Below are 17,189 nucleotides of genomic sequence, written 5' to 3'. Positions count from 1 at the left end.
TATATAACCCACGCTCGCGAAAAACTACGCCTACTATGGAATGGGAAATCAGCGCTCGGGGAGAGGACCGTATACGCTATTGTCATCCTATGGTGGTTAATTGGTTTCGGCGATATTCGGTTACAAACGTCTGCGATGCGAGTCCAACTAAGAGACTGATGAAGAATATAATTTAAACCGTTGAAGTCAGAAAATCTGTCCTTCGTTGCATACGTAGATGTATGAATACTGGATAGCTACCGAGAAGGTAGTCGGACGCCATATTCAAGGCGTGTAATGGTGTACTATGAGGATAGATATGTCCATCTAATAATCAACCTGGCGGGCCCACGTTGATTTCCTTAACATCTACACATTCGTTACGGACACGAGCAAACTGCGTTTGTTCCTTTTATGGCTGGTACGTGATAATGCAACCGTAAAATTTACAAAATGTCAAGTGTTCGATATATCGTAAAACTAGGTGACTAGTAAAAGGCTTCAAGGGAGTTCAACGATCCGTGCGATTAGGTCGACTTGCATCTTTGGAAATAGCTGCGCATACGACGTAGTTGATTAGAGCACCCGGCAATATAGTAACTTGCATAAAGCGTGGGTAGATGCCGCAATGGCAAATCAAGTAGCAAAGCAATCCTGGAGAGCGACTGACAAAGAAAAAAAAAATAGAAGCTCAGGCGTCAAGATGAGGATGGAGCTGATTAGATTCGAAATCGGGCATAGCATCTTTCGCTTGAGAGATACGCTCAAGTCTGGAGTTCTTTTCGTGTTTACGGCGTTTAGTCTCTTACCACTTAGAGATAAACTATTTTCTGCTACAGGCAAAGATCATCGGCCTTGACGGTTCACATGTGTTCCTGTTTACATTCAACTAGCCGCTTATCTGTATGTAGAAGTATAACATGCAAGAGGCGATGTTGGAATTCAACAATTCGAAGTCGTCTCAGTGATAAAACACCATTAGGAGACGCGTTCCACCTAAAGTGAACCTCGAACTCGACATTTTATAAAAGTGTGTGAGGAGCAGATTCTCAGTGTTACGTTGTTATGTCCATGAGTATCTCGTTTCAGACACGCCTGTACATGCCAAAACCGCTATCGAGATTACTTATATGTACATCATCGCGCTGATCAGAGAACAATACGCGTGAAAGGTGAATCTTCGAAGCGTTTTTCCATTACTGGCCCACAAGTGAATCCGAGTCCTTATATCGGAGCTCATCGATCATGAGATGCTCTTTTCATACACTGAAATGATCTCAGTTTTGCGTTCCGGTGTTCCTAATAAAAAAAAAAAAAAAAGGAAAAAAAAAACTATTATATTTGAAAGAGGGCTTACTACATTGACTAAGCGAAAGTGCACCGGCATCGACAATCGAATGTAATCGAGAGGAAAACACCCGATCATTCGTTTGGTTATGGTTATTCCTAGGGGTAGGATGGGTAATTCTAAACTCGTGCTCAAACAGGCCTAAAATGATAATGATAATAATGCCAAGTGAACGCTACATCAGATTTCTCCTATATAGGTATATATAGATGATGAAAAAGCTGTTGGCCGATAAGCTTACTCGAACAACACCGTTTTAATTTTCACTGTTTTTACCGAACTAGACGTTTGGACTTAAAACAAATACATGAAACGAGGAAGACCCACAAAGATCTACTCCATTATATCAGCTGTCAGATTTAACAGTGGAATACACGCTCGCTATGAGTATGCATTCTGTACATCACGGATCAAGACTAAGGGTCTATTTGGTGATTAATTTCGCATCCGTAACATGCAATGTGTCTATTTTATACGGAGTGTTTTAACAAAATGCTAGATTGAAACGAAGCGGTATTTGTATTAACTAACATTAGAAACTTGAATCACCCCGTACTCATGCGATCTCCAACCTATCTTTCGCCTATGAATGGTTCTAGAAGCGAATGTATTCTTTATTTCCCACTCACGCGAATTCACACATTTCAGAATCTGATCTATTTTGCACCTAGCTATCAACCTGAACAGAAGGTGCCTAATGAACATTTTGTTAGCTCGTATTACACATTATCTAACCCAGCCTGGAGCGTACGTAACTTGAGTACTACGTAATCATAGAAGGGTTAAGTAAGTTAAAAAAAACATACCACAAATACGTTACGTTATTAAACGATTCAGTTTAAACATATATTAAATAAAAACATTTTAATTTTTTAGTCAAACACATTTATCAGCTTTATTTACAAAAGAACAATGCTCTTATTGTTGCCTTCACCATCATCCACGTGGCAAAAGCCATCATAGTAGATTTATTTTTACCTATTATCCTTTTTGCATTTGATAATATTTGTTTACCTTAGATTCAGCATATATATTTTTTTCTAATATTCGTTCTTTTCATTAATAAATAGTTTTTTCTACTCTCACTTGCCCCTTGGACTCTCGCTCATTTTTCGGTCGATTTTACACTACCTCAGTCACATTACTTACGTTTCTTTCTCATTTTGTCACGCACGCATCTTTACATCTACTGATCACCGCGTCGTTTCTGTTTCGCCGATGCTGTTCTGCAGTTAGCAAATCTAAGGTAATAGTTGTATTCTCATCAGTTTACGAATGTCCCTGCTTTCTCCTCAGGAGAAATCGCCGACTTTTCATAGCTTTTGTCAATGCCATGCCATCTCTGCCTGCCTCCAAATGAACTCCTTTAGATCATTTTGATTTTACCTCTATATTTTTACCTCTATATCTGGTAAAGCACTATACGATTTCTCGTGTAAACCCTTTCCGTGTTACTTATTGACCTGTCCTTCGTCTATTAGTTTGCTCCTCTCATCATATAATCAATTACCGTAATGATAATTGTCTATGTAGTGTCTTTTAATTTTATTTCAGTATGTACCAACTTATATCCTCTATATATAACACCATCATGCGCCACTTTTGCAGCAGTTTTCTCCAACATTAACCTACCTGTATCAAAGGCCTCAATTTTTTGCTTCATCTATATTTTTCGACACAAAAAATCTAAGACGACACTACCTGCGAAACTCTGCGTACTACCTGCTGACCATTTCGGTTCTCTTATACAGCAGTCGCAGTCGCCATTATCTCTGCTACTTGCGTGTGCCAAGCTTACCCTCCCATTATAACGGTTTTGCTACTAATTGCTCTAGGTAAAATAGTCATCATAATAATAATAATAATCATTCTATAGCGTTCTATAATAAAAAATGTGTATCTTTTATGTTAAGTAGTAACAGTGTCTGTTCGTGCTTGTAGTCAATTCTAGCTAAAATTAAGCGGCACTTTGAGGTTTCGATGTTTTTTTGCCTGGAGCGCGGTTGATCCCATGAGACTACTCACGACCGACAAAGCGTACGACTCGTTTACAGCTCTCGCATGTCCAAGTACTAGCATTAATGTTAGCTTAAGTAACATGGGCCGCTTAGCGATGCAACTGATGTCTTTCGGTAAGTTATCGTTCGTCTTAACATTTGTTTCCTATCGATAGCACCGTCCATTGCCACCGTTCATATAATTGCTATTTAACAGCATCCATTACGGACATCTTAACTTTAATACACCGTAGCCACCACAATAAATAGTAGTTGTTGACACACATGCTCTGGTTATCTGGTCGACAAAAGACGACGGATGGATTCGAACCAGCGAAACAGCAGTTTCACCTCACTACTTACGCTAATAGTCGAAGTACATATACGGTTGAAATTTTCCGGTGTAATCGATCTCTATTGTTCTCACGTTAAGAATACGAACATCTGCGTATGAACGAACGAACGGAGTGAAGGGAACTGGGTTTCTGGGCTAGATGGTCGATGACAAATTGTGCTATTCTATGCTCGTCTCAAATGGCTTCTAATCACAGAAGTTATAGAATCTCTGAAGCGTTTACGTAGAACTGTAACCTTATTACGATTAGATAATGCTGGGAAGCTCTTCTATCGATAAGGAAAAGCTTAACCGTGGTAAACAGAATAAGAGTAGGTCCTTCGAAGCAATGAAACACACATGAAAGGCATTTTGTTTATATCGGTCAATTAGAGTGAAACAGAACGAACGACATTAATCAAAAACAGATTTTGACTTAGTTATTACTGACCGACAGAGTTATTACGACTACTTTACATCTGCCTCTTTTGCCGATATTTTGTAATAAAACTATGTCATCTAACAATCGCATGTCCTCGCATTTGTTGGTATTTTAACTCGTCGATTGGCTTTGGAATGGTATCCTACAATCCGGTAACTGTTTGAGTGTGTTAAACACACTTCTTTTCGAAAGCCTGTTTTTCTTCTTGCGTTTTAATCTACTGGAACACCCTTAATCAGGTATCTGATGAAACGAAGGTTCCTCCACCATCGAAGATCCGTACAAAATGCTAATTGCATCGTTAGGAATTTTACTACTTAGGCTTCTTGTCACCTTATAATACTGCTGCCATAAGATGAATCAAAAAGCTCATATCCTAGGGATACAAGTTCGACTAATTGATGCCTATATGAGGGTATGTACGTATATGTTAATATATATTAAGTATGACAGCTTAAGCTTGTTAATTCCCTGGCATGAGGATAAATAGCCGACTCGTCTCTAAAGCGGATTCCTGATGGCAAATTTTGTATGTTTTTCAGATAGCACAGCTGGTAAACTACTTCCGCAAAATTCACTCTAATATATACGCTGTCCTACTAGATACGGCTGGTGTGTATCACAGTTCGCGGACGATTACGGACAACGGAAAATACTTCCGTGGTAATGACGTGTCTCTATTTTGCAAAATACATTACAAGGAATTTTTAGAGGAATATATATGTATGTATGTATGGACCGAACAAGACCATTTTTCTCTTCACTATTTTAAATACGCCTAGACCCCTTTTCTTTGTTTGGTTACTTCGTCGTTTTTTTTTTGGCTAGGAGAAAATGGAAAAACTTTCTTTTACATTTGTCCTATGAGCTTCTCATACAATGGCCCATCTACCAGAATGCAAACACGGCAGCCAGGCAATTCTCTTTCTCCTAGTTGCACGACATTTAGCGTTTTGCCTTAACGACTAAAGGCCATTCGTTTTACTTTTGGCCAGACGCACTGGTCACTACTTCAGACTCATGGACCGCGCTCCGCCTTAAACTTACTACCATCTGAAGCATTATATCTTTTACCCTTGGATGCCCTTCTTTCCGGTCCCGACTTGCCGGCTAGTTCCTTCTTTTTGTGCTTTACCAGTTTATTTGCGTTTGCCATCGTCGGGTGGACCCACCGATGGACGCGCAGTCCGGATCACCCCGTGTCATGTCTATGCCCCCTCTATCAAAGTCAAATCAACTGTAAACAAGTTCTGACCTACAGGGGATCGTCGATCCACCTCACCAGCTCACCTGTCCATTCTGGTCAGCTATAGCAGACGACTAGGTGTTAACCACATTATCCGGCAAACTGGCATTAAATAATTTGCTTTATCATAATTTTTCTAGATAGAACTGTTTTATCAATGACAGAACGCGGATCGAATGGGAACATTATATACATTTAGACTTATCGACTTCTCAGCCCACACAAACGAGACAGTATATTCAGGTTTTCTTATAATACTAATAAATTTAAATATCAACAAAAACATTTGTTTATTATTCTGATCAAAATCGTTTCAAATTCTTGTTAATTAATCCTTCCAACCTGCTTCGACCACTGATAGCTCTACCTTAGTTACAACTAGCGAAACATAGCATTTCTGGAGCCATATCATCCTCCACATAAACATTGGCCAATAAGTAAACATCTTAAAAATCGCTTTCCAACGAACGATGCCAAAATAAACAACGTAAAGTAACTAGATTTTTTCCGCCGCAAAAGCGTATGCCATAGACCAATAGCATTGGTAGTCTAACACATCAGATCAGTCATCAGAACTAGTGTCTCCCAATAATAGGCGGGCGGTTCCTCTCTATTGGTTTCGTATTTACCATATAATCTATGTATGGACTGACGGCGGGCGTCTGCATCATATGAACACACAGAAACCTAACTAAAACGAACACAATATACACACACATCGTCGATATATTCAATGAACACAATCAAGCGTTCGACAATAGCGCTGGCTACAATCGTAAGTAGTTCATCTCTTAGTTTTCACTTAAGATTATTGTTCACCCTTCCTTTAATTGCTTCCGATTCATTTATTTCAATCTTTACTTAGATTTCTTACAGCGCATGAAATTTATTTTTCATTCAACAACTTCAACACGTACGCGCACACGTACATATGTACATTATTAGCTGTATTATATATTATGTACCTATTAGCTGGCCTTCCGACCCTTATTGCGGCACCAATGCAAAATACAACTTAAATCAATAGGAAAAAAAAACAGTAAATGATACAACTTTTCATCATATAATGCGATTATACGTACGGAGCTAGAGGTAGTTGAATGTTTTGCTAGTTGCGGCTTTGTTGTACATCTAGTTAGCTTTCGGCCGTCACTTATCATTACTGTAGGATGCCATTCTACGGACAGGTCTGCCGGAAACGTGCAATTCTCAAAAAGGTGTCGTTATTCAATTAAATAATACACATCGGACAAAACGATGAAATAATCGTCGGTTTTGGCATGGCTTAAAATCAATGCAGCTCATCACTATTAACATAGTTATGTTGTTAGAAAAAAATAAAATCGACACCGCATCAGCGGCGTTGTCGGATGCCTTAACAGCTGAGGTTGTTTCCTGGTGATGTCATGTTCTGTTGTCGAGTAGTTTTGAGATACACGTTCAGCCTTGTGTAAGAGCTCTCACTGTTAATGTTGTCTATATAATTGTTGTCACTAAGAACTAAAAGGTCAAACGTAAGTCACCTCCATATCGACGGAAACTTGCCGTCCGGACCGGGCCGGGTTTGTAGTGTTAATGGAACCACTTTTCGTCTCACTAATAACTGCTGCCGTCGGTGTTGCCGTAATCGCCGTCGATTGCAATGGCGACTGGTCTGCCGATCGATTTTGGCGCTGTTCTAGGTGGATCTGGTCATCATCCTGTTGCGCAGTAGTTTGCGATTGATCACCGGTGCCACCACCTGCGGGGACGGATGCGGCGGCTGTTGTAGTCGTCGTTGTTTCACATGTCTGAGACCCAGCCGAGCCGACATCGCTTGGATTACGTTTTAATTGACCTGGCACAGGAGCGTTACTGCCCGCGGCCTGAGTTGGTTTCTCAGTGGGTGGCGGCGGGCTATTGCTACCCAACTGGCTGAGGGCTGACGCCCTTTTCGATGATATTTTTTTGAGTGACGACCGGCTTAAAGACATCCCCCTGCGAGAATCTTTTTGCTGCACTCTGCGGGCCTGTATGCCGTGCAACCACTGCTACAATCGCTCGGTCTGATGCTGGCTGTATGTTCGACGGCCATTCTGCTCGTCGGAATTATCCATCGTTTCGCAGTGGGTGTTGCCTGACGAGCGTTTGCCCGCAATCGATAGAAACACGGGCAAGAACACGAGTGAATGCAGCGTGCCGAATGCGATAATGCCGAGGTACATGCGAAAATAGAAGATCTTGAAGATCTGCGACTTGGCAAACGCTAACACCAAGATGCCGCAGTCCGTCAGTGTGATACCTGACAAAATTGAACTGCCCATCTTTGTGAGAGCGAACTGCGCGCGCTTTTTCCGATCGAGATCATCGTTTAGTGCGTAGACACGAACGAGGTGCGAGCAGAATTCGACTGAGATGCCCACGCCGACAACTAAATTAACCAGCGACACCGCATTTAGAGGGATATCCCACCAATACATCAAGCCCATTAAATTTATCAAAATTAAAAGGATAGTGAACGTTACAATCGATGCCGATATCCAATCGAAGCCGAGCAGTAATAGCGTTACCACAAAGATGGCGCCGAGTGAGAAACTTAGATTGCTGAACACATCCGGCCACATCGTGAGATACTGCTCGTAAAAGACGTGAACAAGCGAGTACGGGATAACTTCAACGTTTTCGTCTCCCGTCTGCTGGCGCAGTTCTTGAGTGAGATTGTCGGCCACGAAACGAGCCCAGTAGAGTCCTTCGTAAAAGTCTTTCGAGCTTCTGAGCACCGTGTGATAGAGGGAGTACGCTGAGCTAATTATACGATTATCAACTACGTTCACCGACCCCTTGTGCTCAGCTGCTCCCCCGGCTGCGCAAGCCTTGCCGGGAATGTCCCCGAGGAAATTATTCAGGTATTTAGTAAAGTTGTCGCCATTCAGACCTTGCTCAAGATGGTGAATAGCGCATGACCTACATTCGAGTGGATGGAACAGGTCGACATCTTTCGAGTAGCAAAACTGACCGCTGGTCATATTGTTATAGCAGCAATTGGACGAGGCCATGAAAGTCATATAGCTGTCCATCCAGTTTGAGCGGAGTCGCGTCATCAACGTGTTCTTCTTGGTGAATGCATTGATCAGAGCAGGTAACGAGCGTTCGTTGCATCCGGCATGATCTCGACAAATTACGCGCCGATATCGCGGGTCCTCATAATGGAAATCTCCTTTGATAATGAAGTACAGGGGGGGGCCCACTTCGAGGTAGCTGTTGAGGTACTCAAAGTAACGCTGCATATAAGAATCTTCAGGCATAGCGACCTGTTGATCGAGGCCAATAGGGATCTTGTGGATAACCGATAACGAATTGCATGTCCACGCGATGAATACAATCAGCACGATACCCCGTACCATGTCCTTTAGCAGGAATGGAGCGTATACACTGTTGAAGAACGCGTACAAAAGCGAGGAGTTATCAATGTCGCCATGCTGTTTACTGTGTTGTTTTGACAGCTGAACACAGAACAGCAGGTCGAGCCGATTCTGTTCTTGCCTCCGAGTGTCTAGTACGAAAAGGCCAATAAAACAGGTCATCTGAAGAAAGAAATTAATAATAAGAGCCACGCCGGCGTATAGGGCGAAGATTTTGACGGCCGGTGCATCGGTGAGTGCGCCAATGAAGAAGCAGGCCGACATGCTGACGCTCGAGAGCAGCATAGACGGCGCAACTTCGCCCACAACGCGTCCTACTTGTTCCTCTAGGCTCTCTGTAGGCCCCCTCGTATCTCGCTGGTAGTACTGCACTAGGATGAAAATGTTGTCTACGCCAACGGCCAACACCAGAAACGGTATCACTTCGACAATGATCAACGTGGCGGGTACGCCGGCGAGGGAGAAGATTCCAAGAGAAGCAATGACCGAAATAAGAACGATTAGGACACCCACCAGACCAAGGAAGATCTTCGAGTCCACAAGGAGGCGCGAACAAGAAGAGATGTCTCCCAAGGCCATAGCTATATAGGCGAACATAATAAGGTACGACGCGATGACAGTCACCACGTCGGAGTGGGAACCCCGTTCTAGTTCATCCTCAATCGATCGTTCCGCTTTGAATCCTATGTTGAACATCGTCGCATTGTAGTTCTCTATCAAACGGATGAACTCCTTTTCCCAGGCGAGCGCAAGCACATTATCTTTCGCATTGAGGTGATTCTTGACGGGGATTGTAATAACGAGCGATTGTGCAAGATTGTAATTATCATCCTTTATACCACCGAGGACCAAAGCAGTCGTATCGATTGGCCCTTGGTAACGAGCGTAACATGAGGTTTCGGCAACACTAGCTGTCAAACAGTTTTTAAACACGCGTAGATAATCGTGCTTTTCAAGTTTTTCCGGGTCACTCTGCCAGAACGCGAACACTGTTTGAATTGAACAGTTTTTATTTTGCGGCGCCAATGGCGCAAGACAGATGTCCGTTAATGACACTGTACGATTTGCGCCGTCCTGAGTGTTAGTCACTACTGCAGTAACAGCCTCCACCTTCAGCTGCAGTTGTAAAGCCTCCAGCATGAAACGTTGCTCGAGCGCCGGTCCGTAAAACGATTTTGTCACGTTATCATAAAATGTCGTCTGCTTCTTGGGCATAAGGATTAGCTGCTCGACGCGGTAGAAGGGGCCGAAATGTTCGTTGTAGAAGTCCATGTGCTTACGAGCCGGCGACGTCTTCGATACCCACAAATCGATAGGGTCCGTAGTGACTTGAAAATTTAAAAAACCAAAGCACATCAACCCGGAAAGGGCGACACCGAAGGCCATTACCTGGAGAGGTCTTCGAGCAACGAAATTTCCCCATTTCTGGAAGGCTTCTTGAAGGACGCGTTCCATTTTGCGCCGCAGATCGTTCATGCTATCTTCTCGGACGGCAGCGGTCACCTCTTCGGCATTTGGATCTGGTAGCGGATTCGAGCTCGGGTACAGCGCCAACTCCTCCTGTGCACTCGATACTTTCCGATATGGCTCGCGGTTCAGCGGTGACGTATCCGTCTGAACTGCAGAGTTAAACGAACAGACCGAGCCTTCAGAGTTGACATGCGAGCTGAGCGAGGACTCTGAGACCACCTGCGAGTGCAGGCAGAAACCACCCAGAACCAAAACGGAAAGAAATACGAACAGCATAAGCGAAATCACAGTGGGACCTTCGTAATGGCCTATACGGAATTCCCCGTCCGGCTCAGGTAGGACAACCTCGAGGACCGAGTTACCGCACTTTTTTGGACAATCGGTGCAGCTGCAATTTGACCCTGTCCACGGATTTGGCCGATCGCAAGAATAAAACGGAGGGTTGTGCGGTTCGAGTTCGAACTTGGCGAATTTGTGTGTCTTTGAGTCTACGTAGTAGAGAATCTCCATCGGTGCGACGCCCTGGGGCGGGCCGGTTCCTATACCATAAAGCCAGTCCTCTAATCGACATGGCTTACGTGACGCGCACATCAAGTCAATTACCGCTGTATCCGTGCCAATGTTCGACTTAACGTTTTGGCACGATTCATATAAACCGGTAGCAAACTCCTCATGCAGCACGTATCGCACCTTCTCCACGGTTTTGTTACTGTAAGGCATTGAATACTTGCCGGTCTCCGACGACTTGACCACGCGCATGTACTCACTTTGATTGGGATTGCAGAAGCCACATAAGATGCTTAAAAATGACATAAAGCAATTTTCGCATTTTTTCATGCCCACTCCTTGCAGCGGCTGAAGGTCGCGTTGCATAGCTTTCAGCTGGAACGTGTCGCAACACAGTTCGACCTTTGTAGGATCCGACGCTCCTTCGAACAAATGAGGGCATAGCTCTTGGGCTATTTGAGCCGCTTCTAAATCCTCAAGGGGTAACGGAGGGCCATCGTATTTACACGGGACTTCTTTGTCATTCACGGCAATGTTGCAACGGCCACGAAAGGCACACTGATTCACGGCGGCACTGGCTGTCGGTATGTGCCACAGTAATAAAACAGGTATGAATAACGTTAATGCGGATAGGCGGCGTTGGGTCGCTGGGACCGAAGTTCGGATACGTAAGGGGGGAACCCGACAGCCACCATGACTACTACCACTACAACTGTACAGGTAAGCCATCCTTGACAGGATGGCAGACGTCAATCACGGCTCACATAAGACTCCTCCGATCCTTTGCAGCTGGTCTGCTAAAACTGATATCGATGCGTACGACCCTCTGCTACACGACAGTTACGCGTGCAACCGTCAGCTGGCTGTCCTATTTGACAAGGCTTGGGACGTGAATCCGCTCTACTATATTACAGCCAAATGCCTACAGCTGTCGGTGTCGTGTTTCGTTGGGTTCATCATTCTGCCTGAGATGCTTACACTCTTCGACGACGGCTCTGGGCAGTCGACCCAGTTAGAGAGATAACCCGAAAAAATCCGGGACGACGAAGCATCCAACGGTTGTAAACGTCCTATCGCTGCTGCGGTCCGTTTATTGTCGATGATAATATTGTCGGTTGTAAGGAAACTGGACAGTATACTAGAGGGCGTTTTATTCGAACGCGGAACTGCAGTAATAATAATCTAAAGAAGGAACCGGACTTCAAAAGCTGTGGTAATCAAAAAGGAATGAATACGTCCGTTGCTGGATCAATACCTGTCATATATCGACCCGTCGTGACAACACTTGTGTCAAACGGAGTACACTTCCGTCGTCGTTAGATGTGCCGTGGCAATTACTGCTACATCAGTCGTCGTCTCGTGTTCTTTTAATTTCTTCGTTAGTAGTACTTTCTGTCCTTATCCAATTAGAACACGTCGATGGGTTTCACTGAGGGAGGGCAAAACGCACTGTACTACAATACGTACAAACTGATGGTACAACCAGCACGCCCCCGACACGACGTTCACGCTTTCACACATCCACCGTAAATCAACAAATAATATCGAACAGAAACGGAACGCGAAAAATCATTATTCGATTTTTTCACTACTGTCCAACATTGCTTTCCTATAATTAAATTCCCAGTATGCTGCTGTTGTTTATATTTGATCGATGTACGCTATTTGCTGACTGGTTAACTGAAGTAGAGACCGACCGACCAATTGAGACGAACCGAATTTTACAACAGATACTAAACATCACACACTTTCAATGCCATACGACCGGCCACATCGATTGCACGATGCAACGATATCAGTCGTAACGCTCGTGATACCACTAGGAATCTCTGTTGCAACGTAACAAATACCATGGGATAATGCGTGTGTGGCGTATTTCGACTCTATTAATCTGTACATATATGTACACGATATAACGATAGTTCAGCGGAACTATGCATAGAACACATTTGCTATTCGGCACGGTAATAAGAACGGCCGAAACATCGCAGCGCTTTCTGATATTTCCGGTACATCTACTGTTGATACTGCGATAATCCTTCGTGGGTTTTTGCAAGCCTCTACTTGGCCCTATTAACAATTCACCATGACCGTTGCTGTTAACATTACACCATACACCTCAATAACTACTCCCCATGGCACTCCTTGAAAAACTAATGATAATAATCGACTTCCACTACCAATACTCTTATTTGTTGCTACAGGAGACGGCCGACCTGAGTGCGTCTCTATTTTTTTTCGACCGTGGTAACGACCACCCTATCGATACCAACGACACCTTTTCCACCACCCGTCCGTCTAATTCGCCAGGACCAATCGTCAAACCTATTTCTCCACTCGCACGGGTACTCGGCGGCTGCAACAGCAGCACACGGCCTCCACACAGCAGTCACTGCCCAATGACAGCGCTGCAATGTGGCGAGGGAGAAGACTGACCGTGATGCCAAGTAGATCCCTGGGGGTGCGATCAATGCATGATGGGCGAGGGATGACTATGGCGCGAAATTTTGAAATAGGTTTCGTCCTGACAAAAGTAACCGGACTCAGACTGGCCCGAGGATTTCGGATCGAACTTACAGGCAAGCAGTTATACGACTGTGATTTCCTTTTGTTCGCTTTTAGTTTTTATAGTTTGCTTTATTAGAAGCTAAATTGAAATAAAAACTGGGCTCAGCACTATTCTAATCGTAATGATCGACTATATGGGTCAAGCCATCCAAACACAAAAATAGAACCAAGTGAGATAAAAGATTTCTTCTGAGTAGCGAAATAAAAGGCTAATTAATTTTTTTTTTAAGCATTTAAAACATGATAACAGAAGCAGATCGTAGCGGGCAGTATACTAACAGTGAAAGAGTATACTAACTTTATACTCACGCAGTTTTTTTAGCTGATAATGTATTGGCACGACCAGTGACACAAGGAAGATCTATATAGAAATGCATGATCGAACCATTAAGGCTGATGAGTTCATATAAATATACATATATATCCGTGACACTTAAGACATGCTATTAGTGTACAAGGTTTGTAAGTACCTGTACGAAAATTTGAACGTTTTTTAACACATTTAATCAGCCATAAGGCAGAAAGCAAGGGAAAAAGGAAATAGCTGACTGCATTATCGCCATCTGCTAGCAAAAACATTAAACATCCAAGCAATCTATCTGCCCTTCGAGAATTACAAAAAAATCGAATCTGGGAGAATATGTGCGTTTAGAGAAATCATCGTTTGTGTTTGTCGTCTGTATGTAATGTGCTGAAAAAGTCTAGTCTTTATGATAGATTTTTTTTAAAAATATAGGAAACGCTCGCAGGTAGATTCGGCGCATACAATTTTTAACCATAATCAGCCCAAACCTTCCGCTTCGGATCACTCTTAACTTTGTACAAATGGTACCACCACTTTTGGGTTAACCTTTAATAAATAATATGACACTAGGTTAAGTTCACGTGTTGTGAAACTCTTACTCGTGGATTTTTATCTTCCAACAGAACAAGCACAGAATTTCCTAAAAACAATCGTGTTTGTAGAATAGTCCATTTCTTTTCGCAGTGCAGTTCGAAGTCTGTTCCTTTCACGTCATTCTTTGCAGACGTCTCTAGCAAGGCCCGCTCTTCGTATCCTCCTGGTGTGTTTTGAACCCTGAGATCATGCGTTGTGTTCTTCTGCACTCTCTGAGCTGCCTTTGATTCAATGGCTACAAATGTTCTATCAGTCGCTGTACTGCATATCTTCACATCATATGGTGAGAATAGAAAATTGTGAGCATTTGCTATTTACTTGATGCGAGGCATATTTCATATAGTAAATTAGAATTGTCGTTCTCCTTCTGAGGTGGGATACCTCACTGCGTACCATAGGAGCTAATTTCATAGGGGAGCACTGTTGATACCGTCGTGATGTAACGTTCCACTTGCGTTCGTTGCTTTTTCAGTATATAGCGAGTCCTTCACTTGTGTGTGTATATTGCATTGGCGTAAAGCTGTGAAGTACATTGAAATTAAAGAGGGAAATAGTACCCTATTGTACTGTTTGATGTCGAAAATCTAGAACCGATCGCGCTTACGTGCCCATGTTGTTCACTCTGTTACCTCGACGTGTGCGTTACTATGCATTCCCAAGTAAAGCGTCTAATTTAAGCCCTATCCCTTTTGGAAAGAATCCTAACCTGTGGTAAGAAAAAAACGATAGTAGAAATCGATGATTACTCATGAACTGAGAATTCCAGGGAAACAGATGCAGCTTATGTTATCTATTGAAGAAACCGTTCTGAAAGACTAGACGTACTTATTTTTATTTAGGTTCACCATAGCCTCTCTAATTGAGAGGCTATGGTGAACCTAAATAGCACTTGCCAATTTTGCAATGTCAATGGTGTCAGTTGAAGGTAGTATGAGGCGATGGTGATATGTCATGCCAAAAGTACAATTTTCCTCAGAGAAATCTACGTCCAGTAGATTTGTATGGACGAATTCATGGAGAAACGATTTGTTACCCTGAAGCTGTTGAAAACAGTTAAACGGTTTTACGAGCAGCTGACAAGGAGTTCTCCGATTGTAATAATTTTATTTCTCTATTGTAATAAGTTGTTTATATTTCCATCTAAATAAGGCTGTTTAGATACTGTTGTTAAATGAGATGCATTCTCTCTACCTCTGATAGAGCGTAGACGTTAATTGTTATTATATGTGACTTATACCTCGGTAAATAACCCCAGCTTATTTCATTTATGCAAGGCTATCTTTCTCAATCTAATTCAACAAATCTCTTTTCCAGAAAATCCTGTATTGTGATACCGACAGCTGACCAGCAAGGAGCACACAGACGTGGGTAAAAGACCATTACTGTATAATAAGCCACGAACTACAAGACCCGAAGGATATCGCATAAAATCAGAACGTGTTTAATAAAACCAACTTATCTTCAGCGACGCCATCGCAGTGTTCCCCTTATTACTACACTGGTTTGCCTGTAGAAATGGTGCGAACGCGGGTGAAAAGAATCACACCTGAGCTGAACCTCTTCAACACCATATATGATTCGATTCCATCTTTTGTAGACGTCTTCGACGAAGAATCGTTCTACATATTTGTCGTCGGACTTGTGTTCGCGTCGTGCCTTGGCGCGTTCGTTATAAGCAGATTCGTCAGATTAAAACCTGTCGAATTCTAGATTCTTACGTAGTGCCATCGTATGCGTGTACCACGTGTGTTTACTAATGAGAACGCTCAAAGCTCTGCTAAGAATATGGCTAAGCAGCAGATAAGTGAACGAGGCTATATGTTATTAAATTTTCGGAACCTTTGTACCATAGTGGACGAAGGAAGACACCGGCTGTTATTACTGTGACTTGACACATTGATCCCTATATCGTTTAGGCATCTTACTTATCATTATGTACCGATAGGGAAATATTTATTTTCTTCATCTAATGGCGTGTTGGTAACTGAAATAATCACTTCTTGTCACAATAATAACAGTCAATTCTTCGTCACTGCGATACAAGACAGAGAACTGAATTCTGCCATTTTTTCTCGCACATTTCCTCGATCTGATCTGGACCAAAGTGACCGAATCAGATGCACAGGACTTGCGACTATTCTAGATGTTTGTTTACATAACACTGATCAAAGCTACCGGCTGAATTGATATAATTGATTGACGGCTGAATATAATTGATTCGTTACGACTAAATTTGGCCGGATCATATCTGAGTATTATTTGTACACTTTTTCTTTGTAATAGTGCCTCGATTTGAGCCATTACTTTAAATGTCGTTGGATGAAGTGCTTTTATTAGGGGAAACGCCAACAAATGTTTGGCTTTAAAATTTTGCGTCATCTATTTGACATATATTTTTAACGTAAATTACTTTGCCCTGAACTGTAATAGCCGATCCCTGCTGTTCTAATTGTCGCTTGCCATTTCCTAATGGGTCTGAAAGGCGAGAATGTTCTACTTGCCGACGCATTATCGAACCCCAATTGTCGTGCCATCTTTTGCACAGTATTGCATCGTTCAACATTCAAGCTAACGACGTTCACAGGAAATGTTACAGAAAAAGAATGTGATATCATCCCCAGCTGAATACAACACCATATTAAGCTAGGCATTTGTAACATGTTATTATAATTGAGCTATTTTTTGCATTTTTACGGTAATAAAGGTACTGAGTGACATATTACTAGAAGCTGCTTTCCTTCTATTTATTTCCTATAGCTTTCCTTACGGCTACTGGGCCAATTAACGAATGCCGAAAATAAGGATGAGACGAGATGCTAAAGAGAGATTCTTTGTTACCAATATGGCGTTCCTATTGGGCTTACCATTACGTCTTATTTGGATACTTTTGTAATAGGTTTCCAGTTTGATCGATCTACGTAACCCTTATAGAGTGCCGAAGCGTAGAGTTCACTGGCATCTCTAATTACGGCTTAATTAATTCGCCTCTTATCTATGTA

The 17,189-nt window shown here is 42.6% G+C and overlaps 1 protein-coding gene and 1 pseudogene across 8 annotated transcripts; one reads left to right on the top strand and one right to left on the bottom strand.

The window, feature by feature from the left end:
• Positions 1 to 25: 25 nt before the first annotated feature.
• On the top strand, positions 26 to 16,918 carry LOC111268568 (uncharacterized). Of its 8 annotated transcripts, none has more exons than XR_015314284.1 (5): positions 26 to 1,151; positions 4,643 to 4,763; positions 12,929 to 13,303; positions 14,321 to 14,473; positions 15,505 to 15,705. XR_015314284.1 is itself a non-coding variant. In XM_086971738.1 (4 exons), exon 4 carries the CDS (start codon positions 15,706 to 15,708, stop codon positions 15,898 to 15,900), a length of 195 nt encoding a protein of 64 aa, XP_086827864.1. In that variant the 5' UTR covers positions 2,167 to 4,763; positions 12,929 to 13,303; positions 14,321 to 14,473; positions 15,505 to 15,705; the 3' UTR covers positions 15,901 to 16,918. The 8 variants fall into 8 exon arrangements, 2 of the variants coding, with proteins under 2 accessions (XP_086827864.1, XP_086827865.1); XR_015314282.1 differs by having other exon boundaries at positions 235 to 1,151; positions 3,269 to 4,763; XR_015314283.1 differs by lacking the exon at positions 26 to 1,151 and adding an exon at positions 2,172 to 3,459.
• Positions 6,097 to 12,920, bottom strand: LOC111268567 (NPC intracellular cholesterol transporter 1 pseudogene; annotated as a pseudogene).
• Positions 16,919 to 17,189: the final 271 nt, after the last annotated feature.

The sequence above is a fragment of the Varroa jacobsoni genome, unplaced genomic scaffold (genome assembly GCF_002532875.2).
Source record: "Varroa jacobsoni isolate VJ856 unplaced genomic scaffold, vjacob_1.0 scaffold_1302, whole genome shotgun sequence".
NCBI lineage: Eukaryota > Metazoa > Arthropoda > Arachnida > Mesostigmata > Varroidae > Varroa > Varroa jacobsoni.
Note: the sequence above shows the minus strand (reverse complement) of the source record. Positions and strands in the feature narration are given on the sequence as shown.